The sequence below is a fragment of the Pipistrellus kuhlii genome, unplaced genomic scaffold, assembly GCF_014108245.1.
Source record: "Pipistrellus kuhlii isolate mPipKuh1 unplaced genomic scaffold, mPipKuh1.p scaffold_m20_p_13, whole genome shotgun sequence".
NCBI classification, from domain to species: Eukaryota; Metazoa; Chordata; class Mammalia; order Chiroptera; family Vespertilionidae; genus Pipistrellus; species Pipistrellus kuhlii.
This window is the reverse complement of record NW_023425438.1, coordinates 21,343,217-21,370,646: the sequence shown is the minus strand read 5'-3', so window position 1 is coordinate 21,370,646 and position 27,430 is coordinate 21,343,217. Positions and strand designations below refer to the sequence as shown.

The following is a 27,430-nucleotide window of genomic DNA, read 5'->3' as shown; positions in this document are numbered from 1 at the left end:
TATAATTGATTACTGTGCCTAATTTATAAAATTAAACTTTATCATAAGTATGTATGTATAGAGAAAAATAGTATATTCATATATACAGAGTTCCAAACTGCCTGCATCCACTGGAGGTCTTGAAACATACCTCAGCAGATAAGGAGGGGACTACTATACTTAAAGAAAGAAAACTGTCAACCTAGAATTCTATAGCCCTCCTCCATAAAAGGGTTGAAAAAAATATTTCATTGCTAGTGGAGCTGAACTACAAGAAATGCTATATAAACTTCTCCAAGAAAAAAAAAAAAAAGATTCAGATAGGATATCAGCATTAGTCAAGTTTTTCTGTAAAAGTCCAGATAATAAATAAAATGATATACTATTATTTGAAGGTAGAATGTGATATATAGGTACATGTATTTAAATATCTATATACACATACATCTCCCTCTCCCTCTCCCTCTCCCTCTCTCTCCCTCTCTCTCTCTCTCTCTCTCTCTCTCTCTCTCTCTCTCTATATATATATATATATATACATACACTGAAATTTTGTGTAATAAATCACTAAAAAATTTAATAGTTTATAAGCCAATCATAAAACATATTCAATCAAAAGGCAGAAAAGTGGGGAAAAGGGAATAAAAACAGACAGTAAACAGAAAACAAACAGCACAGTAATAGATTTAAATTCAACCATATCAATTACGTTGCTATAAATGGTCTACATTCCAATTATAAAAGGTCTACATTCCAATTAATGGTTGTAAGACTACATAAATAAGAATAATATACTGATACAGTGATGGAAAAACACTATAGAAACTAAAAGAAAATTGGAACATTAAAAACCTAACTTATGTACCTATGGTAGACTGAAAGCAAATGATGAATATAATTAAGATCAAGCTGAAGTAATCTGACTTGACTATTTTTATCTTCCTTTGATTTCCCCATATTTAAAATCTCAAAGTTAACTCTCCCCAACCTCCCCAAATATAGCAATGTTCATAACACTGACCTTGCCATGGCTTCTTTCCACTTTCTGAAAACATTTATTCAGAGACAGATTATGTCGAACAGAATTCTTCCAGCCTGTTGGTGCAGTAGCAAAATATGGGAAGCGGTCCAGAATCCAGCTATAAATTTCTTTGACAGGCAGACATTTATTTGGAGAGTGCTCTATAGCCATATAAATGAGAAGACTAAAAGAGTATGGGGGCTTTGAAGTTGCTGTTTTTTTTTCTGGGTTCTGGTAGCAAGATGGTCCTAAAGATGGCATATCATCTCCCTCTATGTCATACAAAGGACTAACAATTGGAAGACCCTCACTTCCGAAGCTGAAGTTTGTTAGAAGATTAGTACTTTCATGAAGCCAGTTCAAGTTTGTGAGTTCATCATCTGCCGATTCACAGTCCATTAGAGTGGCCTTTGGCCTGGCAGCATCAACAGCTTCAGGCAAGCTTCCCATTTTGTAAATCTGGCTTAATCCTGCCACCTTTTCAGTTCCTGGGGTTTCAGCTCTCTTTTCTGGAGTCATTCCAATTATTGGACCCATTTACTCTTATAGTTCTGTAACAAAGGAAATAATTATCATTCAATGTAATGCTTAAGAATCTTAGGCTCATGAAAAAATAAAATATATATTTAAATATCCCCAAATCAAAGAAATTTTGCAATTATCTCACATAATATTTAAGCATAGTAGTTGTATAATTAAAATTTATAACATAAGAGAATTTCATATATTTGATATGGTTATAAATAATGCAGCATTATAATACCATATTGTATGGGTGATATAAACAAAATTAAATAATGCATATTGAGTAATTAAACAATATTCCAAATAAGCCCTTTCCTGAAATCTAAAATATTTATTATAAAGAAAAACCATTTCTCATATTTTTACATTATATAATACTATAACAATAACATTTCTTATTCATTATCAGTAAAATTATATTTATGTTATTCCTTTTGTAAATTCCAATGTTTTTACATCTGCATTCTATATAATATCATCAAGTACTGAGACTGAAAAGCTGACATTCTCTTAATAAAGTTTGAAGTGTTACTATATTTTCAGAGGAAAAAACATTTCTAAACTATTCGTTTGTATTTCTATTTTCTCAAATGACTTCTCTTTTGCTTTTTAAACACACTTTAATTCAAAACACTTATTATGGGAGAAGTAACTGACCAAAGAAGAAAGTGATAGAGCTAATGTGCTATTTAATTTATTTAATGATTCAGGAAAGTATCTCATTCCTGAATTCAGTGAAAAAACTTCTATGTTTTTCATTAGTCTGGTCCAGTGGTTGGCAAATTGTGGCTCGCAAGCCACATACGGCTCTTTGGCTCCTTGAGTGTGGCTCTTCCACAAAACACCACGTGCAGGCGTGCATGTACAGAACGATTGCAACTTCGTGGCACATGCGCTGAAGTCAGTTTTCAGCTCTCAAAAGAAGTTTCAATCGTTGTACTATTGATATTTAGCTCTATTGACTAATGAGTTTGCTGTCTAGTCAATATACTTATGCTTATATAACTGAAATAAGATAAGTAACTCCAAAGCTTTCCTTTACCTAGAATATAGCCGGCAGGTTATTACAAGAATTATAAAAATTGATCAATTTTAGATGAAGAGCAGTATTTGAATTCTGGTAGTAACTAGTAGATATAGTCTTAGAGAACTCCATTTTCAATAGTAGTAGTTAATAATTTGGGAGTCAGCTATTTATTGTATCTCAAGTAACCATCAGTAAAAACCCTATAATATAGTAGGCACTATTATTAACTCAATTTTATAGATAAGGAAAATGATTCAGAGGTTAAACATCCTGTTTGAGGTTATCTGGCTAGCAACTGGATATGCCAGAATTTAAACCCAGCAAACTGACTTCAGAATCAAAGATCTAACCACTACATTATCCTGGTGACAGTATATATAAACTACCTATGAGTACCAGTTGTCCAACCCTACCCATTTTTTATTTTATCATTGTTCTCTCCATAACCAGTTCCTCTCTCTCACATACACCTATATCTATAACTTCACACAAGACACTGTAAAAAGGAAAAGACCAAACTATAATTAATTTGATGTCTATTTCAATCAGTAATAAAAACCACACATACATAAACATATGCACATATGTGCACACAATAAGTCTCTCTACCCATAGAAAACTTTAAAAATGTGATGGATGAGAATTATTAATAGTTGAAGAAAGTCTTGTTTCCTTTAAAAAAAAATGTATCTTAGTATTTACTGTCCAAAGAAGGAAATGACTAATTTCTAATGGTCCACTTTTGCCTTTTCACCTATATCTTACTCTATTTATCTTCAATAAAATATAGAAATTAGAGAGTACCAAATAGCACTGATTAATATTACAGACACTATGTTCTGGGCTTTGAAATGCATCATCTCTACTTACTCCTCCCTATTATTTAGCTCTATGTATCATCCTTTCTTTTTGACTGTGAATTCCATAAGGGGCAAGAGTCTTTTATTTTTGTATTCCTAATAAATCTTAACAAAATGTGAGCATGAGTAAGCAATCAAACCATAATTATTTAAAACTAAAATTAACCAATAATCAATATACCTGTTTATTCGGGACCAAATGTTATGCTATCTACCTTTATAAGCTATTTATTTTTTAAACAAATTATTTTTCTAAAAATATATTTTATTGATTTTGTACAGAGAGGAAGGGAGATAGAGAGCTATCGGGTCTAGTAATAATTAATGTCGTTTTTAAACATTCATTTAAAATCTTGCTTGGCGTTGACTTGTATTGACATAACCTTCAAACACGTGGTATCTACAGAACGTGTGAAGTGCAATTAACAAGTTTTGCTTGAAAAAGTTTGTGTTTGGTTTGGTTTTTGTTGCAAAACTAGGGCTAAGAAGATGGCGGATGAAGAGCATATTCGGCACTGCATGCTTTACGAGTTCCAATTAGGAAGAAAAGCAAGTGAGGCTGCAAAAAACATCTGTAGTGCTCTTGGTCAAGATGCAGTTAGCGCCAGAAAATGCCAGCGTTGGTTTGAGAAATTTCGCGAGGGAAATTTTTCGTTAGATGACAAGAGTGGACGAGGCCGTGTGTCCAATTTTGATCAAGAAGCCCTTCAAGCTCTTTTGGTGCAAAATCCTCAAATTACCCAACAAGAGCTTGCGACAACTTTAAATTGTTCACAAAAAACAATTTCCAATCAATTGCGTGCACTTGGCAAAGTCCAAAAGTTTGGAAAATGGGTTCCTCGTGAGTTGACCGACAACAACAACCGTAATCAAAGAGTCACAATTTGCAGTTCGCTCCTCTCTCGTCAAAACCGTTTGCCGTTTTTAGAGCAAATTGTTATCGGAGATGAACAATGGGTGCTGTATGTTAATTTGAAAAGGCGGCCTCAATGGTTGGACAAAAATGAGGCTCCGCAGCCCACGCCAAAACCTGACTTGCATGCGAAAAAAGTGATGTTGTGTGTTTGGTGGAATTTTAAAGGAATTCTTCATTATGAACTTTTACCATCTAACCAAACCATTACAAGTGCAGTGTATAGTGCCCAATTGGAAAGGTTAGCCCAAGCTTTAAGAGAAAAAGAACCCGCGCTGATTAATCGGAAAGGCTTAATTCTTCACCACGATAACGCACGACCGCATACTGCAAGAATCACTGCTGAAAAACTGCGCCAGTTGGAATGGGAAGTTCTCCCTCAACCTGCATATTCTCCTGATATTGCCCCTTCCGATTACCATTTGTTTCGTTCTTTGCAAAACTTTCTTCTTGGAAAAAAATTTAATAATGAAGAATGCCTCAAAAATGCATTGACCAAATTTTTTGCATCAAAATCACAAGAATTTTACAACAGAGGGATTAAAATGCTTCCTGAGCGTTGGGCACAAGTAGTAGAAAACGGCAACTATACTGTTGATTAAATTTTGTTGTATTGTTTAAATAAATTCGATTCAAAAAAGTACAGTATTAGAAAACGACATTAATTATTACTAGACCTAATAGAAACATCGATGAGAGAGAGTCATCGATCAGCTGCCTCTTGCACACTCCCTACTGGGGATATGCCCGCAACCAAGGTACATGCCCTTGACCAGAATCGAACCCGGGTCCCTTCAGTCCCTAAGCCGAGGCTCTATCCATTGAGCCAAACCGGTCTCGGCTGAAACAAATTCTTAATGCTAGGAAACATGCTCACTGGTAACAATAAGAAAATTGAAATTCACTGTTTATAAATAAAAAAATGGAAATGAAATAAGGCATTTGCCTAAGTTCTAAAGCTAATAAAAAGGAGACAAAATTATAAACCAGGCAGAGTTCAATACTCAAATTTTTTGTCCATTAAAGTACACTCGATCTCTTAAGGAATTTATATTTTAGCAACAGTACCTAAAACAAATAGATACTGTTGACAAATACGAGAATATATAGTGATAGAAACTAAACAATATGTTTGCAAATACATGTTATTCCTCTGAATTACAAGTTGAGAATAAAATCTTATTTGAAGCTATAAAGTAATATTATGTCATCAAATATGTCAAAAATTACAGCCAAGCAAAGTTAAAAAATCAAGTACTGACAGTGAAAGGCTAATATGCTTTTAGGTTTGAACTGTCACTGTATTTTCAAGGAGAGAAGAGGAATGTTCCTAAACTATCATTTCAGAATATTTTTGAACACCATCCACTTAAAACACTAAGTCTACACAATAAATAGGCAAATAATTTTTTCCACAAATAAGTATATAAATAGAAAATAAATGTAGAAAAATCTTCAACACCACTGATGATCACAGAAATGCAAAGCAAACAAAATGTGATATTAAATATGATAATGTAATACAGTACCTAAGATGCAATAGGCACAAATACTAGTAGTAATAAAAGTAATAGTATCTATTTTTGGTTTACAAATATAAACAATTTGGGGCAAGGGCCCCAGGCCATTTTGGACAGCTACCTAGCAATATGAACCCAGAACCATTAAAAATGTCATATTCCTTGACCCAGTAATTCCACTTATGAGTCACTTCAGTGAAATAATCCTATGTAAAGTAAAAGACCCTCTCTTCTCTTTCTTCCTCTCTCTTACACAACACACACACAGACGTCCATCCAAAAATTATAACAGAAACTTTAAACAACTCACATTTTTTATTATAGAGTAACTAGTGTCCCACTTCATAGATTTGTGCATTTTGAAAGGAAAATTAGAAGGTGGGCAGAGGGGCGGGAGTGGGTGAGATGGGCTGGACAAGCCCTGAAGCAAACCTCCCTCGGTCCCTCCCCACCTGTCGCACCTGGGGTGGCACTGTGGCTCGAAGGGCATCTGTATTGTGAGCGGGGTCCCTCCAGCAGGTGGGGTCCCTTGGCCTGGCCGGCAGGAACCAGGCTGAAAGTGGCTCTCTGACATCCCCTGAGGGGGTCCAGAGTACGAGAGGGCACTCTGCAAAGTTGCTGTCATATAGGGTGTGGAAGGCAAAAGCAAGTGTGCAGTTTGTGATAACACATTTTCAGCAGAGATATTATTTTTCCTATTAGCAGAAATAATTTTAGAAAGATCATTTTGTTATCCTTGGTGACACTAAGGCAAGAACTTCTAGATCACTCTAAAATGTACAGCCCTATGGAACTACAAATTAATGGGGAAGACTATTTCCTGCTTGATGTTCTACCTTGGCTGGGTCTGGGTTTTGCTTCCTAATCCTTGAGCCCCACAAAGCCAGAAAATAGAAGTTCACTTAATTTGGTAAATACCTTCAAGGCAAAAGCCAGGTTCAGCATTCAGCTTACCTTCACTAGGTTTCTAATTAGTGTTCGGTCTAAATATTCTTTATTCTGTGCCAGAATACAGATGCATTTTAGGTTATTTTCAGCAGAAAGGTTGGTCCAGATATTTATTTCACCGTTCTGCGGAAAACAGATATTTACATTAATTTATAATGGCAATTTATCTCTAACATGCATTAAACTGTATGTTAGAGCATTGATTCTTAAATTTCTTCTGCCTTAGCATACTGGAGGAATTTGATTTAGTCCTATCAGTAAGAGTTGCTCATTATGACCATGATTCCCAACTGGAATTAGGTACAGAACATTTCCCTGGATGCTGAAGTTGATTATCAAAAACTCAGTGCAGAATTTTAAAGAGGGTGCTTTCATTACTTTTGAAAACCATACTCTAAATACAGTAAAGATATTTTTATCCCTTAACTATGACTCAGTCCATAATTATAAACAAGTATTACTCTCTTGATATAAGTAATACTTATAGAGGCTGCTAAAGTATATAGGGCTATTTGCCAGTTTATCAGTGTTTCTCAAATCAGAATGTCCCGAGGATTTTCCTGGGGGTCACAAGCTTTGTAAATTTTCATTTTTTATTTCATAATATTTTCATTTCAATTAACAGTATAAAAATGCATTTTTACTGTTTTCAAAGAGAAAAATAAAGAATTAAAACTACTCAAGGAACTAAAGTCAGTGATTCCTCAAAATGGGACCTATAATTTTTTTCATAGAAAGAATCCTTATATTACTCAAGTTGAGAAATACTGCTCCACACGAAAGGCCTTACATTGCTATGTCTGAGTTACTAGATTAATCTTAGTTCAATATCTCAGTCTTCACTGGTACTGTGGTCACTGTACCTGATCATACAGGTGTATGACCAACTTAGCAAAAATCTTTAAGGGCAGACACACTTCAGAATTCAGAGTATTATTCTAGAAAGGGACTACAATGCAAATATATGTTTTTATGTGATGTGTCAGTGAAGTCTGAGGCAGCATCCCATAATAAACATGTTAATATTTCTGTAGCAAAGTATATATTCACACTAAAAGGGTTAAATAAAGATCAGCAATAGTCTTATATCAATTCAGATCATGTTTTGGCAATAAGAGAAAACTTTAGGTTTTCAGAGCATTTTGGATTTCTAAATCATGATGAAATTATACAACCACTAGTTACTGGAAAGCCTGACAAATTTAGAATTTCATATAAGATCATACTTAAGGTCAAAAAATGGTAAAGAGCTCACTTTAAGGTTTATAAATTTAATGCATAAACTTGGTAATTTTTTCTCCCAACTACTTTGTAGTCTCTTTTTGTCTATTTGTGGCTTAGGAGTAGAAGATACAAAATAAGCTCCTGATAAGCAGAAAATATTATATTATTAATTCTAAAATGTCAGAAGTACCTCAATATATATAGAAATTTAAAACACATTCCAAAGCCAACATATAGCCAAATTGGATTACGATTACAACGCCTCTTCAGCTAACAATGTGGATAAAAGGTAGAGAGAAGTATAGAAACTCATGGCTCTGCTGTCATAGTTGTTAGATTCTATGGTGAAATAGTGTAAAATGAAAGGCTTCTTCCTTGAGAAAGAAAGTAATATGTTTAACACTAAGAGAAATTAAACAGAAACTTGAGGGGCCAGTATATTTGAATTATAAAGAATAAGCAATTTCAGCAGAGTCCGGTTTGACTCAGTGGATAGATTGTCGGCCTGCGGACTGAAAGGTCCCGGGTTCGATTCCGGTCAAGGACATAATACCTTGGTTTCGGGCATATCCCCATTAGGGGTGGTACAAGAGGCAGCTGATCAATGATTCTCTCTCACTGATGTTTCTAACTCTCTATCCCTCTCTCTTCCTCTCTGTAAAAAATCAATAAAATATATTACGGAAAAAAAATAAGCAATTTCTTATTATAAAAAACCATAAAAGAGAAATCTAAATCATTATTCTTGATATTATAATCACACCTGGAGGCAGTGAAGCAGAGTGTTAAGAGCCTGAACTGTAAAGATATATTGTGTAGGTTCAAATCCCAGCTCTGCCAAACAGTCTATAATAACATAATAATAATGAGGATAATATGCTAATTAGACCGGACGTCCTTCCTGAGGAAGCCAGGGCCAGAGGGAAGCCAGCCCAGACCCAGTACTATAGGGAAGCTGGTGCCGCAGCCTACTCTTGCACGAATTTTGTGCATCGGGCCTCTAGTAGGTTATAAAGATCGATCAATTTAGAATGAATAGTACCTACTTCCATAAGATTGTTAGTACAAATTAAAGGAGAATAAATATACTTAGAACAGAGGTAGTACAATAAATATTAGCTATAGAGATGGTAATTATTGTCATTAATTTTTAAAAATTATTATATTTTCCCTAAAGTAATACTGTAGATTTATAAATGTTACATTTCTCAAATAAAAAGTATGGCACAAAATTAGTAACCATACTTTGTTTTGAAGTTTAAAATTTTTTTAAATCTTCTGATATTAAGGACAGGTCTCCCTCATGACCAATGATACCCATTGGCAAAACAGCCAACTGAAATGAGGCCTTCTCATTTTCTTTATGATGCAACTTTCACTTCCTCACTCTATTTGATGCACTTTATTTCTTAGATTATCATCAATATTTTGCTCAATCATGCAACATGATGGAACCCTTCAGATCTTTCTAGTTAAAATAATATGGAAGAACTTGCCCTGGCCAATGTGGCTCAGTTGGTTGGAGTATCATCCTGTAGTCCCTTATACTAAAACACTGCAGATTTAATTCCTCAGGGCACATACCTAGGTGGCAGGTTTGATCCCTGGTCGTGGCGGGGAGGGGGGGGGGGACGGACGGACACAGACACACCACGACGACGACGACGACGACGACGACGACGACGACGACGACGACGACGACGGGACAGGACACACGGACAACAACAACTGATTTCTGTTTCCTCTCATATCAATGTTTCTCTCTCTCTCTCTCTTCCTTTCTCTCTCTAAAATAAAAACATGTCCTTGGGTGAGGAGTAATAATAATAATATAAACTTAAATCACATAAACTGTAAGAACTTTTTTAGTATTTTATCATCTAGTATCTCCCTCCTAGTAAAGTCTAAATTCCTTTATTTACAGCTTTGGCTGGTAACATTCTTACACACACACACACACACACACACATCATAAAAAATAATTAACTATCTCTGAAATAAAAATGTTGAGTTTTCACTAGTAATATTCTCAATAACAAAAAGAAAAAATATATGGCAAATATAATGCTATAATCAAAACAGGACAAAAATATAAATACTTACATATACATATCGTTATATTCAGGCTCTCAGTCCAACAGTTCTCGTGAATGTAAGGTTTTTTAGTGTGTACTTTAATAAATAACATAGCACCATAGCAAAGATATAATTGTAATTAACTCAGTTCTGTTAATGTTTAAATACTTTTAAAAAGTACTTTTCAAATTATATTATTGAATATCTTCATGTCACATTTTTCAATTTTAATTATTTTTATCTTACCCACATTATAATTAGAGCCTGAAATCTGTCATTATTTGCAAGATAATGTAATAGTTGAAAATTTATATTTAATCCATTACATTACTAAATAACACTGAAAAAGGACTCAGATCAAAATAAGGTAGTCAATTTTTTATATCCCAAAGCAAATTAATTACAATTAAGTTTTTCCTTGCAGCCCTAAAGCAATCATTGAATACTTCTTTCCTTATTACCCAGAAAGAGTAATAAGGAAAATCAATTTTGCTTTTTCTAAAAAGTTTTTACTACACTGGCCACAGTAGTAAAAGGAATAAAACTTGTTATGTTCTACTAGAAATTGGGAAGAAGCTGAAACCAACACTTGAGCAATTATACCGAGAGAACCCAAAGACTTGTAATCAGTCCCATGCTTAAAGCAAAGGATGATTAACTATGAACTACATGGCAACATCTGACTTACAGATGTAGTTGTTTATATCTTTTCATCACCTACTAGTCCAACTTCCTATTTAAAATCAGTCTCACTGTACTTACTTTAAAGATCTGAATTCCCGAATCACGTGACGAATGATCATTATATTTTTATTATGTTTAATTAAATGCATCTCCAATTTCTAATTTGGTCAATTTTACATGGTCTTAAGACATTTGGAAATTTTTTTTATTGACTTGCCATTTTATTTCCCATTAAGAACTTAATGTCATAGGTAAATCAAACAAATTTTATGTCAAAAGAGCAACCAGAGATTAGAACCCTCGCTCTCCTCCCACTTCAGATTTGTGGCTTTCCCATACAATCACTTTAAATTAAGCAATATTAAAAAGCCATTTGATTTGGGCTAATACACCCTAACAAAGGGAAACAGGCAATCAATCATTCACTGAATTCAAATCACTAAACAGTGTTTTTAATAGAAAAAATATATATGACAGAGCTTGGCATACCATAGAAATAAAAAAATGTTTGTGCATTTTATTAAAACTGCCTGGCAATTATCTCAATTCTTTATTATAAGTTAAACATTGTCTTTGATTAAGCTATATTATACAATTAAAGAAATTTATAATGTACCTCTCCTTTCTTCATCTCTAATCTCTTTAATGAACCATTTTTACTTCCTACACTAATAAAAGAGAAAAATGCTAATTGACCATATCTTTGCCACACCCATAGCCAATCAGAGTGAGTATGCAAATTAACCTAACAATGATGATGATTAATTTGCATACACTGAGGGAGGGAGGAGTGAAGACTGAAGACAGCATAGAAGGAAGAGGGAGGGAAAGTGGAAAGCAAGGTGGCTGCTGGAGGAAAAGCTTGGGCAGCGTGTGCAACGGCAGTGGTGGGCAGGGCGGGGCTCCCCGCTCCCCCTCCCTGTCCATGGCAGCAGGAGAAGGGAGAGCGGGGCTGCGGGAGAGGTGGGGTGACAGGAGGGAAGCCCGCCGGAAGTCTTGCAGGAATTTTCCTGCAATGGGCCCCTAGTTAATTATAATGAAGAACCATTTCTCAAGACCGAAAGCATCCCCTTGCATTATAATTCCTATATTTTTCACCAGTACACTAAGTTTATTATAATAAGTTCAACACAAAATATTTTAGCAGTTTACAGATACTAATAATTTTCTAAATCTTGGGAGTTACTCCTTTAAAAAAAAACACCACAATTTTCTTCTTGTTAATTTATCACATCGGTTTCAAAAATCAAGTGTAACATTTATTGAGCACATACTATCTGCAAGGCTTTGTGTAATATATCTAACAAATGCTAAAACCTTAAAAATATTCTATTAACTCAAAATATCTGTTTACTTTGGTAACCCTCAATAGAAAAAAACAAAACACACACATATAAAAGGAACTCACAAACTTTCCTATTGAATTAACAATACATTCTTTGTTTTTATTAAGATTCTCAATTATAAATACTGTCCATCCCATAAAAACCAATTCTGAGATTAGGGGGTGGATTCAAATCCCAAATGTACTGCAAAAAGATGTATGTTCGATTATAATGCTACATGATGTCATGTATCCAGGACAACTGAAGCATTATGGTCTCTTAAGAATAAAACTGCCTCTTGGTCATAGATTTAGGTGACACAGCATGTGATCCATTGTCTCTAAACAAAAATGTGTGCAGCTGTATTTTCCAGTCAAGAAAGGGGGGTGAGGAGCAGAATACAAAGAGGTCAAAGATTTGTTTCATTGGGAAACAGTTTTCCAAATAGGGGTTAAAAAAAAAGAAGAAAATTGAGTGGTGGAAAAAACCTTTCTCCAACTCATACTAAAAGCAGAAAACACTAAAATCTGGGGGAGAAACATCTGTTGTGGTAACCTTCTACTGAATCTACTTTTCTCCTACACTAACTTGCCCAGATACACTGTGTAAACCGTGACTTAAATGTCACTTCTATCTAAATAATTTTGTACTCTTTGTACACAGTATGTAGAGTTCTCTTATACAATACATTGTTGCATCATTTGCCTCCAAAAAACCCAAAAGTCTCAATTGTTCATCAGTTTCTTGGGGAAGTTAAAATGAAGCAATACTTTATTTAAAAAAAAAAAAAAAAAAAAGGAACACATTTGCTTCTAAGCAGTAACAAACCTAATATTTTCTGCATAAAGATCAAATACTTCTTTTTATAATAAATCCCTAGCATATAACTTTGTCTTTTACACAGAAATACTGATTTTAAAAAAAACAGTGCCACAAGATATCTAACTTGAGTGAAAATTGTTTTTGTTAATAAAAAGTTACTTCTAATAAATGTTAAAAAAAAAAAATGTTGGCACAATAACTTGTAAACTTCCATCCGTATCTAAAACATAACACTAATTACTTTATATGTTATAAAATACTAGAGGCCCGAGCATGAAACTTGTGCACCAGCGGTAGGGGGTGTCCCTCAGTCTGGTCTGCACCCTCTCCAATCTGAGACTCCTTGGGAGATGTTCAACTGCTGGTTTAGGCTGGATCCCTGCGGCATTGGGCCTAAACCAGCAGTCGGACATCCCTCTCACAATCCAGGACTGCTGGCTCCTACTTGCCTGCCCAATCGCCCCCAATGCCCTCCCCTAAGGGCCTGATCATCCCAACTGCCCTTCCTGCCAGCCTGATTGCCCTCAACAGCCCTCCCCTGCTTGTAACCTGCCTCCTCCACCAGGACCCGCCTCCTCCACACAAGATGGTGGAGATGCTGGGACTGGCTGCCTCCACGCCACGTGGAGCTGTAGGACCCACAAGCCTCACTGCCGGGAGTGGCCTCCGGTCCCCACTCTGCTGTGTGTGTGGCCATCTTGTGATGATGTCATGTGAGAGGGCACAAGGACCACCTAGGCTTTTGTTAGTATAGATAACAACAGAAAAGAAGCACTACCCTGAGAAGCTAATAGCTCTCAGGGTAAATCTAGTTTAGAAACTCATCTCCTCAAACTTTGGGATAGAAATCAATGTGGTGTCCAAACAAAAATATTTTGAAGGCTGAAAAAACTGCTCACACAGAAATAAAAAAATTTAAAAAAATCAATAATGACATTAGAAGCATTATCCCTGTGCTACAAACCATATAGTAACCAGTTAGCCAGCTGGCCAGCACTTTGGTTCTTTGAGAGCCTTGTACACTGTACTTGAAAAATAGCGTGGAAAATGAACAAAGTAACAGAAACCTAAAAGTCAACAGATCTAATGCTCCAGAGTACAAAGGTAAGTATGGTTAGCATTGGAATACAAACAGCTGGTATTCTTTGTTGTCAAGATTTCTGTGTAAGATGATTTTCAATGCCTTGAACATAAGCCATTATTAGTCAGTCATGGAGTAAATCTCTCCCAGGCAATTAAATTCCACTGAAAATAAACATTTTTTAAGAGCACACTCATGATCAGTAATACATTTAATAAAGGCATAAAATGATATCTTCCCAATAAGTCCCTTGTGTCAAATTTGGAAATAATAAAACTATGCTGGTTGACTTAATATACTGATTTTATATGTAGTTCTAAAACACAAAACTACGAATAATTTAACCCAGAATTAAGTTTATAAGGACTATACTGATGCTGTATGTACACTTACTGAAGTAAAATATATTTATGCTAAAAACTATTAAAGATATTTATGCTATTATCTACAGAGCATTTTAGAAAGTAACATTTACCTTAATGAACACTCAAGTTCCTAAACAAATTTTAATGGAATATAACCTAAATTCTAAGTAGCCATTATTAACTGCACCTATATACAACTAAGTAGTCTAGTTGTCACTACTAGGAGACAGGATCAGCAATAGAGTTGATGTTAGATTTACTTGATAATATAAATAATACAGCCGAAACCGGTTTGGCTCAGTGGATAGAGCATCGGCCTGCGGACTGAAGGGTCCCAGGTTCTATTCCGGTCAAGGACATGTGCCTTGGTTGCAGGCATATCCCCGGTAGGGGTTGTGCAGGAGGCGGCTGATCGATGATTCTCGTCGATGTTTCTAACTCTCTATCCCTCTCTCTTAATAAAATATATTTAGAAAAAAAGAATACTGAAGGGGAAAATGGCTTTTTTTTTTTTTTTAAGGTAGATCAATGTATGTTATTTTTTTGGGGGGGGGGTTATGTTGTTGTTTTGCCCTATTGACTTTTTAAAAATATATATATTTTATTGATTTTTACAGAGAGGAAGAGAGATAGTTAGAAACATCGATAAGAGAGAATCATCGATCAGCTGCCTCTTGCACACCCCCTACTGAGGGCACATGCCCTTGACCGAAATCGAACCTGGGACTTTCAGTCCGTAGGCCAATGCTCTAGCCACTGAGCCAAACCCTTTTCGGCAACTTATTGACTTTGAGATGTTTGTGAGACAATCAAGTGGTATATTTGGGATACATATGATCTAAAGTTTAGGAGACAGGTCTGGTCTGGAGATAGATTGTGGAGTATTAATATCTGTAATCTGCCCATCCCTCTCCATTTTCATGGTCACACTATACTCCAGGTCAATAGTATCTCTCATCTTAACCACCACAATCGTAGTCCACATGAACGATACGCCCTTGAGGTTGTGTTCTGCACACAGACACAGTGGCTCTGACAGTATCTTCATAAAAGAACCAGAGTAGACCCTCCATATCTGATTTGTGGCTTTCCCATCCAAAAGTCTAGTCTCCCTGCATCTATGCCTGATCCTCTTTATTCTCTAGAACAAATGTAACTATTAGAGTAATCTTGTAAAATGCAACTCTGACAATGTTCCTTTCTTGCTCAAATCATCAAGGGAACCCTTGGATCAAAATGTAATTAGTCCCTGACATGGTATATGAGTTTCTGCATAACTTTGCCCCTGTGTAACCTCTCTGGACACATCTTTTGCCACTCTTTCCCCTGTTCTCCCCATTTGAGATTTCGGAAAAGGCCTTGCTTTTTCTTTCTTTGGACCTTTACAAATGCTACCCTCTTTGCCTAAAACACTCTTCATTTCACCTTGCCCTGGCTAACCATTTATCACTCACAGCTTTAAAATCTTAAAGGCAATCTTCTCTAACATCCCACACTACGGGGGGGGGCCCCAAATTATATTCTTTCATAATATCCTGTACTCTTTGATAACATTTATCACAGCTAGGATGGTTTAATACACATCTTTTCCTGACTTACTAAAAGCTCTATAAGGTAGATTTGGTTGTCTGTTTTGCTTATTGCTCAATTTTTAAGTATATTTCCTACATGCCTGAGTGTATGTCTAAATTCTGTACATACTAGAGGCCTGGTGCACGAAATTCGTGCACAGGGGTGGCGACCCCTAGCCCAGCCTGCACTCTCTTCAATTTGGGACCCCTCGAGGGATGTCCAGTAGGATCGGGCCTAAACAGACAGTCAGACATCCTCACAATCCAGGACTGCTGGCTCCCAACTGCTCGCCTGCCTGCCAGCCTGATCACCCCCTAACCACTCCCTGCCAGCCTGACTGATGCCTAACTGCTCCCTGCCAGCCTATTTGCTTCCAACTGCCCTTCCCTGCAGGCCGGGTCACCTCCAACTTCCCTCCTCTGCCAGCCTGGTCACCCCCAACTGCCCTTCCTTGCAGGCCTGGTCCCTACCAACTGCCCTCTCCTACTGGCTATCTTGTGGTGGCCATCTTGTCCAATGGGGGCAGCCATATTGTATGTTGGAGTGATGGTCAATTTGCATATTACTCTTTTATTACATAGGATAGTGTAAAGGTAAGACCGAGTACTTTCATATATGTTTTGTTTTGTTTCACTAGTATTAACTTCTTTAATCTTCATAACAGCCTTACTAGGTAGTTGCTATAAGTAGTGCCCATTTTCTATATGGAAACAGATAAGAGATTAAATGATATGCCCAATATCACAAACCTTAAAGTGGCACAACTGGAATACAAGCTCAGGGAATATAGTTCCAGAACTCACACTCCACACTCCAGAAGAGTAGAAATGAAGTATCTTGTTCACCACTATATTCTTAGCACTTAAATACAGTAGCTGCTCAATAAATAGCTATCCAAGTTTAAATGTTTATTTATTGAAAAGAAAATTAGGTTGATGAAAATAAAAAATACATGAATCTGCCCTGGCCAGTGTGGCTCAGCTGGTTGGGAGTGTCATCCCGTACATACATCTAAGTTTCAGGTTTGATTGCTGGTTAGGACACATACCTAGGTTGCAGGTTTGATCCCTTTTAGGGCATATACAGGAGGCAACTGATCAATGTTTCTCTCCCTGCTCCCTCTCTCTGAAGGCAATTAAAAAAACAAATACATAAATCTACAGTAAGGCCTAAATCATGGGCTGTGCTTAGTGACTTGTTTCCAGAATAGAACCTGGAATGAGTGGATATGGGGATGAAACCTGGCAAACTAAAACCTCAAAAAGGAGATAATGGTTAACATAATTTTATATTATTTGCATGATGAGAATGGCTCTTCACCTCTATTGTCTTGCTCCCTAAAAACCATGACCCCAGTCTAATCAAGAAGAAAACATCAGCAATATCAGCACACACCTGTCAGAACGGCTATCAAAAAAAAAAAAAAAAAAAAAATCAACAATGTGAAGAAAAAAAACCCTTCATGCACTGTTGGGGAATGCAGATGGGTGCAGCCACTGTGGAAATCAATAGGGAATTACCTCAAAAAACTAAGATGGCCTGCAGACATCCCCTAGAGGTCCTGGATTGCAAGAGGGCTCAGGCCAGGCCAAGGAACCCACCGGTGCACTCTCAGGGCCAGGAGGACTGTGGGAGGGCTCCAGGGCATGTCTGGCCCATCTCGCCCAGTCCTGATCAGCTGGACCCCAGCAGCAAGCTAACCTACCATTTGCCCCCTGGTGGTCAGTGCACATGATAGTGACTGGTCAAATGGTTGGACACTTAACATATTAGGTTTTTATTATATAGGATTAGAGGACTGGTGCACAAAATTCGTGCATGGGGTGGGGGGGAGGAAGTTACCTCAGCCCAGCCTGCACCCTCTCCAATCCATGATCTCTCAGACATCCCTCTCACAATCCAGGACTGATGGCTCCTAAGTGCCCACCTGCTTGCTGGCCTGATTGCCCCTAACTGCTTCCCGCCCCCCCCCCCCCCCCGCCCCCGCCAACCTGATCACCCCTAACTGCCTCTGCCTAACAGCCTGATTGCCCCCAACTTTGCCCCCCCCCCTGCCAGCCTGGTCACCCCACACAGCCTGCTGTTCGGTTGTTTCTTGAGGGCATCCTGACCAATTTGCATATTACCCTTTTACTAGTATAGACAGCCAAGATTTGGAAGCAGCCCAAGTACCCATCAGTAAATGAATGGATATAAAAGCTGTGGTACATTTACACAACAGAATACTACTCAGCCGTAAAAAAGGGAAGGAAATCTTACCTTTTGCAACAGTGATGGATGGACCTGGACACAATTATGCTAAGTGAAATAAACTAATCAGAGAAGAGCAAGTACCAATAAACAAAGTGGAGACAGACTCATGGATACAGAGAACAGACTGACATCTATAAGGCAAGGGTTGAGGCTAGGTGAAAGGTTGACTCAGGGACACAGACAATAGTATAGTGACTGCCAGGGAGAAGGGAGGGTGGAGAGAGGTAAGAGGATAAAGGGAGTGGGAGGATGAATGGTGATGGAAGGAGACTTGATTGGGGTGGTAAACACACAATACAATATGTAGGTGCTGTACTGTAGAATTGTGCCGAAACTTGTCTAATTTTGTTAATCAGTTTCACCCAATAAATTCGATTATTTAATCTCAATCGAGGAACATTCTATAAAATTTCTGACTAGTATTCCTCAAAATTGTCATAATCATAAAAAACAAGAAAAGTATGAGAAACTGGAATTCTGGAATCATAAATGGACACTAAGGGAAAAACTAGTGAAATCTGAATAAAGTGTGTAGTTTAATAGTAATGTAGCAATTTTGTTACCTTAGTTGTGACAAATGTACCATAGTAATGTAAGAAGTTAATAATATGAAAACTGTGTACTATCTTGCAACTTTGTGTAAATGTAAACTAGCCTAAAAGAAAGTTTATTTGAATTTTAAAAAGTTTATTGGCTCAGTGGATAGAGCGTCCGTCTACAGATTGAAAGATCCCGGGTTCGATTCCAGTCAAAGGCATGTACCTTGATTGCAGGCACATCCCCAGTAGGGGGTGTGCAGGAGGCAGCTGATCGATGGTTTTCTCTCACCAATGTTTCTAACTCTCTTATCTATTTCTCTCCCTTCCTCTCTGTAAAAAATCAATAAAATATATATATATAAAAAAAAGTTTAGAGTAAGGGAATAAATAATCAAAATCCCTAGGAAGAAAATAATAATAAATATTATTTTGGTCCCTTTATATTTGGTAGTAAAATAGATAGCATTCTCATGGAGTGGAAATAAAGTTATTAATAAAACAATTCCACAGTTATTATACAACTCTATAATATTAATTATGAAGTCACATGTGACCAAAGCAAATGCCCCTTGAATTCTAATTTCTCACAGCCTTTTTCCTCAGTCCTAAACACTTCAATTAACTCTGACAAAAATTCTTATCAATAGCTGTCAGCTCTATATTGACTGAATTATCCCATACTCCCAGCTTCTAGTCACTAAAGGTCAAATTCACCTTACACTCAACTAAACTCACGTCCTTCTTGTGATGTTCCCTTTCTAAATCTCCTTCTCAAAGTTTATTTTTTTTTCAATAGATCTTTCCTTCCCCTTCATCTTCAGTCCCAGTTAATAATTAGTCCTACACATTGCTGTCAAATGAACCTTCCTCAAATAAAGATTTTATCACATCATTCCAGGTTCAAATGCCATATTTAAGTTCAGAAGTGATGTTTTCAAGGTCATCCATAATAATTGTTTATCCTTTTGTGCCCATCACATGTAAAGAAAGACCTTTCCATCATCTTTCTACCTTATAACGTAAGTCCTGCTTTTCCTTTATTCACAAAATAAAATACCCACTAAGCAGATAACATATAGCTGAGAAGACTTTATAATCTTCTTGGAATAATAAAACTTAAAAAGATAACTAACATGGGAATTTGTCTATTCAGGGATGCATCTTCAGTTCCTATAGAGTGCCTGGCACATGGTAGGTGCTGAAAAAAACATTTATTAAACGAAAACAAGGCAGTTTGTAACATTTTGTACTGTACAAAATGTTACAGTAAAGAATTTGGTGTTATTAGAGAGGAGAGTTTTCAGTTGGAGAAAGGCAGATCTAAAATTGTTTTATTTTAAGGCTCCTGGGGCAATCAAAATTACAACCAAACCTCAAGCCTGAGCAGATCTTCAGCAGTTAAGAGGATGTGTGCAGGTGCATGTCAACAGAAAAATGTTATATCAACAAAGGTTTAAAAAAAAAAAAAAAGTAAAATTGGTATAACATGTTACAGTACCAGTGAATAAACAGTTCTTATAGGTTAGTGGAAAATAAGATGGGAGAAGACAGGAACCAAAGTTTGAAGCCTTTAGAAGAAATTTGGTATTCACGCTGGATCTTCAGGATGAGTAATTTAATGGGAATAACACTTTAGAAAGTGAGAGAGCCCTATTTCTTCAAGAAGCCTCCCCTATCCACTCAAACCTCTAGTTTTCTTTCCCTCGTAACTTACAGCACCTGCCTGCATCATACAATTTAATTCCTAACTATATCATCTCACAAGGTAAACTCATTTTCATGTGTCTCTTCCACCTAAGAACAGGGGTCAAATCTTAGGCCTCTTTTTCTTCCCTAAGAAATCAGCAAAGCATTAGACCTTCAAATAATGTATCCTCAAAAGTTTGTTTTTGAAGGACCTTTTTGCATTTATGCAAAAATGACAACTGAAGAGCAACACACATATAGCTAAGCCATAAAATGGCATAAGAACAAGACTATTTTTTAAAGTTTCATTTGATAGATCGCATAACTAATGATGTAGTTATCTTCCAGCTTATGTTTTCAATGCTTTCTGCTTTATGTAATTATTTCATTACCTCATTTACTTTTCTTTCTCACCTAAGCATTGCTCTCAGTGGTCAGCACACATATTCATTTCTCAATCCCATTATCCTATCTGCACTGAAACCTTCCTGATATTTTTATGTTCACTTCATTAAGAACCATTATCATGGTATAATTAAAATTCTAATAAACATTGATGCTATAATTGCTCTACACAATTCTAAATGTTTCTAAATTTCTCTACACATCCTTAACGTTTCCTGTGGTTTAGCACTCTTCAAGTAAAACTGTTCAAATAAAAACATATGTTACGGAAATAATTCAAATACACAAAGTATTCACAAAATGAAACAAAATGCATCAGTAACCAGGGACTGTATTTAAATTCTAAAATTTTCCAAATACTCCAAAAGTTTGGATTTTAAAGTTTTCAATCCTTTGACATTTAATTTTATATAGTCTAAAAATTAATTTTTATTCCCTTAGAATCTGTTCATGTTAGCATTCATGTTAATACCTTTCAAAAAAAAAAAAAAGCCTACGAAAGTATGTTTATATATAACACATCAAACAAGCGTTTATTTCAGCCCCAAACAAGTATCTTGGTAATAATTTTCTCAGATCACAACTTTTATGTAAAAAGAAAAAAACGTTAGGTTTTTATAAAACGATAAAAAAAAAATCCTCCAGAATGTAATTATTTGATCACACCAGAATCTCATTAATGGCTTTAAAATTCAAACATCGCCCCAACTCCCGAGGTTGGAGGAAACTATACATAATGTACCATCCTAATCCCCACTACTCTTTAATGGGTACCTCATGCTGCCGAGATTTTAAAGATGAATCATCAAAACCGCAAAGGACGGCAAAAATGTCAATATATACCTTACAGGGACTGCAAGGAAACAGTTAAGTCTTTCGATTGGGACATGCACAGTTCAGCTTTTTTCCACTTCCCCACTTCAAGAAAACAGGAAAACAAATGTGGCTGGAAAGCTACATAGAGCACGGTGACAAAGCCCCTGGCTTCCAGGGAAGTGTCACCCTGCTGGCACCAGGACAAGCTCCTCCACTCGGCCGGCCACGTGGCTGTCACAATTCGGAGGAGGACGGGAGAAACCGTGTAAACTAACCAGAAATAAATAATAGCACTCCTCCCCCCACTTTGGAGTTCGGGGAGAAGTTAAGAAGTATGTGCCGTTCCTCTGCTTGTAAGACTTGCTTCCTATAAGGAGAAAACTTAGCACAGAAGCCGCTTTAAAGAGACTTGAAGTCCAAGGAGATGCCGAGAGTGTGCCCCCCAGTGAACTGGGTACCCCACCTCCCCTGAGCTGTGGTGGGAAAGAGCATTCCGGAAAAAAAAAAAAAAAAAGGGTACAAGGGGGCGGAGTACAGCAAGATGGAGCAGAGGAACATGGGCCGCTCTCCCTGGACTCCCACCGCCCCCCACCCCGTCCCCCAGGGTCCAGGGTTTGCGGCCGCGGGGCAAACGGAAGGCGTCAGCCCTCTCAGCTCACACTCAGGAGGGGAGCCTGGAGGGCAGAGGTAGAGGTAACCGCGGCCCCGAGAGAGAGCAGGCGAACAGGAAGTGTCCATTTTGTAGCCCCGAAACACTAACTCCCATCCCACCTAGACAGCCACCCTAGCAGGCCCCCCAGGGGCATCGGCGGGAGGAGGAGGAGCCCGAGGGTGCCGGGGTCGGCCACCCCCACATCCGGCACCCGAACCCGTCCACTCCGGTGCCCCGGCACCCAACCGCCCGAAGTTCGCTCCCGGCGGCGCCCGGCGCCTCCCCGGACACTTCTTGGCCGGGCTCCGTCCGAGTCCGCCCGGGGCCGGGCGCGGACTCCACGCCCCGCACGTCCGGTTCCAGGACGAGCCCGAGGCAGGGGCGCTGCAAAGACTCCGGGGGGGACCTGGGGCAGTCACTTCCCCGCCGAACCCCAAACGTCCTCGGGGTCACCTCCAGCCCTCCCCGAGAGACGGCACCCTCCGCCAGTTTCCTCCCGGGCGGCCGATACCTTTCAGGAAAAACTCCGAACTCCTCGCGGGGCCGCACGCCCGCCCGTCCGTCCGTTCGACGCCGCCCCCGAGGAGCCCACACACCACCCCAAGCAGCGCTCCGGGGAGATCCCCCTCCGAGCCGGAGCCAAAGCCTTATAGGACGGAAATGTCCGGGAGCGTCACGGGACAGCCGCCTCCGGGCCCCACGCCCGGCGCCGGCCGCACGCGCTGCTGGTTGTGCCCCGGAGCTGCGCCGCGACCCCGGGGCGGGGAGCGCGGGCGCCGTTCCACCCGGGAACTCACCGTCAGCTCGGCCGCCGCGGCGGCGGGGAGGCCAGGGACGGGGGAAGGGGAAGACACAATATGGCAGAGCACCGCAGCAGCTGCTCTCGGCAGCTTCCAGCAGCCGCCTCCGGGAAGACGCCGCCACGAGCAAGGCAGCAGCAGCAGCTGCGGTGCCGGCCGCGGCAGGACCACATCCCCCCACCCCTCCTCCCGCTGGCTTCCTCCCTCTCCCCCCGCCCTTTCCCCCCGCTGCCATGGCAACGTGGCGCCAAGGAGATAAGCCCCGCCCCTCCCCTCGGTTCCCGCCTCCCAGAGCCTCTCGGGAGGAGCGCTCGCCCCGCCCCTTCCCATCCCCGCTGCAGGGCGGGGCTCGGGCCCGGAGGCGGCCCTGGAGGGCGGGGAGGGGAAGGAGGGGGCCGCGGCGTCCGGAAGGGCGGGGCTCGCCCGGAGGTAGGGCGGAGACGTGGAGTGGGCCGGTGCGGGTTTCGGGCGGTAGAGAAGCTGGAGGGGGGCGGGGGGAAGAGGCGGGAAAATGTGAAGGCCGCTCCGTCCGGGGAAGGGCCTATCGGAGCGCGGCGGGGCGCGGCGCGGCCTCTGACTGGCCGAGCAGGCGCGGGGCGGAGCGGGGCGAGGGTGGCCGTCCGGGCGGGTCGCACCGCAAAGCGGGTGCTCTTACTGCAAGGACCGCCCCCAACAGCTCGAGCCTCTGTGGGTTCCCCCGAGAGCCTTCCGCCTTGGTCCAGGCTTTTTGAAAGCGCTTTAGGGACCATGAAGCTAAGGTGACCAGACGTCCCACTTTGGGCGGGACGGTCCCGATTTCTAACAATGTGTCCCGCGTCCCGTGGCGTTTTAAAAAAGTCCCGATTTTTGGAAAGACTCTTTAAAATCTTTTGGACTTTTTTAAAACGCCGCGGGACGCGGGACAAAATTGTTAAAAATCGGGACATCTGGTCACCTTAGATAAAGCAGGAATATAAACTTAGGGCCTGAGTACCCCTCGCTGACTGAAATGTTATGTGGAAACTGAACTAAAAAAAAAACATGACTTTGGAATCAGAACCAAAAAGGTACTGAGCACAGCATTTACAGAGTGCACACCAAGCGCTGGGGACAGGGCTAAGTCTCTTCGGCGCACAGTCATAACCATAATACTAAAATTGCGTTGCCAGATAAAATACAGGAGAGTGCCCAGGTACATCTGAACTTCGGGTAAAAGTATCAATAGAATTATTCTTTAAATATAAAATGTTCCACTTGGTATACTCTTTCTAATTTTTTTTGTTTGCTAAACCTGCCAACCCCTATCCTAACTCTTACAAATTTCCAGAGAAGGAAGCTGAGGGTTAGAAAAATGACCTGTCAGATATAAAGTAAGTGGCAGGACTAAGGCTCTATTTTACTAAAATTATGATGCTGATAATGAAATCTCTGGATATCTATAGTCACATCTCCAAAAGCTACAGTAGTGATACCTACGCCCTTACACATATGTTGAAAGAGTTAAAAGGAAAGGTATATGAAAAAGACCTGCACAGTGACTGAGGCATAGCAGATGCTAATATAAGTTTACTTTCTTCCTGAACCATCAGTGTTAATTGGATATTCACTGTGGCGCCAGGCTCTGCGTGTAAGTGAGCTGGGTATGGAACAAGCTGCCTACTAACAAAACCAGTTAAGCTAAGGGGATGACGGTGATTAAAAAAAAATAATAGGCATCAGGATATATAAAAGCAAAAATAGAAGTTTGATCCCTCTCATTTCATAGATGAAAACACTGCATTTATATGATTTGTCCAAAGTCATCTGCTAGTTGCATTTGTTTTCTTTTTATTTATTGTTGAGGTTATTACAGATGTCCCTCTTTCCCCCCCCCCTATTGCCCCCCTCCACCTGGTTCTCCATCCCCCAGCCCCAGGCCTTTGCCACCCTATTGTCTGTGTCCATAGGAATGATAGCCTATCTACGGTAATAGCTGGGACAGCAGGTGCCCCATGCCTGCCTCTGGAGTCCACCAGTCCCCTCAGTTCCCCAGCCCCCCAGGGCGGCCCAAAGCTCAGGTAACCAGGTCCAGCTGAGTCATGTGCTGCCAGCAGTGGCAGCAGCAGAGGTGTGATGGGGCATGCCTTCCCCTGATTGCTGGGTCGCCTCCAACCCCTGAGAGCTCCCAGAGTGTGAGAGGGGACAGGCGGGGCTGAGGGGATCCCCCCTTCCAGTGCCTCTAGTATGTATATTAGATCTTTGTTTAATCTCTTCCTGGCCCACCACTCCCCTTCTCTCTGAGAATCATCAGTCTGTTCCATCCATGCCTCTGATTCTATTTTATTCACTAGTTTATTTTGTTTATTAGATTTTTTATTTTTAGATTCAATTGTTGATAGGTATGTATTTGTTGCCATTTTGTCTGGGAGGTATAGGAAGAAACTGGACTAAAATCGTACACCTATGGATAAGGACAATGCGGGGGGGAGGTAAGGGCAGAGGGTGGGGTGAGAACTATGTGGAAAGGAGCTATGGGGGGGGAAAGGAGAAACTGGTAATAATCTGAGCAATAAAGCTTTATTTAATAAAAAAATATATAGTAAAATAAAAAAAATTGAGGCAGAGCACTAGAAACTTAAAGAAATAAACACATGAAATTTTAGAACCAATAAATCCTCAACTACTAAAATGCTCTATACTGGTCTTTTCTACTCACTGATTCACCTCAGAGAGGCTGGGCCCATTTAAATAATCTCTGTGGGTAAGGTTCAGGTCTCTTAGGAAATCTGTCACAATTTAGAGATAACTAAGTGCGACAGATTTCCTAAAAGATCAATAAAAACTTATTTTTAATTGATCTTTTAGAGCACATGTGTCAAACACAAGGCCCGCGGGCCAAATCCGTCCCGCCAGGCCTTGCAATGTGGCCCACACCGCGCTGTCATCACTGCACTCCGCTGCGTTTCCATCACAATGACAGTTTATGACTGTTCAGTAAACCATTCGGCCCGCGATTTAGGCTGGATTTTAGATTTTGGCCCCTTCTCTGATTGAGTTCGACACCCCTATTTTAGAGAGAGAGGATCGAAGCAGAGAAACATCGATGAGAGAGTAACATCAATCATCTGCCTCCTGCATGGCCCCCACTGAGGATCTAACCTGAAACTAGTGCATGTGCCCCGACTAGGAATTGAACCAGCAACTTCTTAGTGGATGGGATGATGTCCAACCAACCGAGCTACACTGGCCACGGCCATAGTAGCATTCTTTAGGCAGAAGGAAAATTATCCCAGTTGTAAGGTCAGATATACATGAGAAAATAAAGATCAACCTAAATAATATGTGGGTAAATAAATGAATATTTATATTGTCTATATAAGATAATAGTAATGTCTTCTATATTTAAAAATACATAGCAAAAGACTGAAACCGGTTTGGCTCAGTGGATAGAGCATTGGCTTGCAGACTGAAGGGTCCCAGGTTTGATTCCGGTCAAGGGCATGTACATTGGTTGCAGGCACATCCCCAGTGGTGGGTGTGCAGGAGGCAGCTGGTCGATGTTTCTCTCTCATCAACGTTTCTAGCTTTCTATTCCTCTCCCTTCCTCTCTGTGAAAAATCAATAAGATATATTAAAAAAAAAACACATAGCAATGGTATTAAACTCAGAAGAGGGTAAATGAAATCAAGTGTCTTAAAATCCATACGTTGTCTTACAGGTTGGAAAAAGTTACAATTAATAGTCAAGAATCCATCTGTAATCTCTAGAAAGATCACTAAGAGAATAGTAAAAGATAGTCAAGGGTCACCAGAGAAACAGAATCAACACAATGCATATGAGTGTATATATAAGTACCGCGCGCTAACCGATTGCGCCACTGGAGCTCCGATGAGTGTATATATAGATAAAGAGAGAGACTTGTTTTAAGTTATTGTGGAGACTTAATAAGTCCAAAATCTTCAGGGCAGGCTCGCAGGCTGGCGACCCAGGGAAGAGTTGCAGTGTGAGTCCAAAGGCATTTTTCTGGCAGAATTCCTTCTTCCTTAAAGGTGGTCAGTGTTTGTTCTATTAAGCCTTCAACTGATTGGATGAGACCTGCTCATATTATGGAGGATAATCTGCTTTACACAAAGTGCATTGATTTAGATGTTGATTATATTGAAAAATACACTCACTGTGCCAATGCCAAATTGACACAAAATTAACCATCACACTATGCAACTTTCAAACTAAAAAAGGGAGAAGAGGAACAAAGTAATAAAAAGTAATAAATCTTGCCCTAGCCAGTTTTGCTCAGTGGAAAGAGAGTCCGACTGAGGACCCAAGGGTCATGGGTTCGATTCTGATCAAGGGCACATACCTTGTTTGCATTTTACTAT

The 27,430-nt window shown here is 39.5% G+C and overlaps 1 protein-coding gene across 4 annotated transcripts in view; it reads right to left on the bottom strand.

Moving 5' to 3' along the window:
• The window catches only part of FOXN2 (forkhead box N2), a 56,085-nt gene extending 32,853 nt beyond the window's left edge, over positions 1–23,232 (bottom strand). For 2 of the 4 annotated variants that reach the window (XM_036435270.1, XM_036435273.2), the window contains exons 1-2: positions 23,091–23,232; positions 1,001–1,551 (exon numbers count right to left, since the gene is read on the bottom strand). In XM_036435270.1, the coding sequence (XP_036291163.1) occupies positions 1,001–1,537 (537 nt within the window). In that variant the 5' untranslated portion in view covers positions 1,538–1,551; positions 23,091–23,232. Of the gene's footprint in view, positions 1–1,000; positions 1,552–15,795; positions 15,808–22,804; positions 22,954–23,090 lie in introns of those variants that run through there. The other 2 variants (XM_036435271.2, XM_045580724.1) reach the window with 2 other exon arrangements.
• Between the last annotated feature and the right edge of the window lie 4,198 nt (positions 23,233–27,430).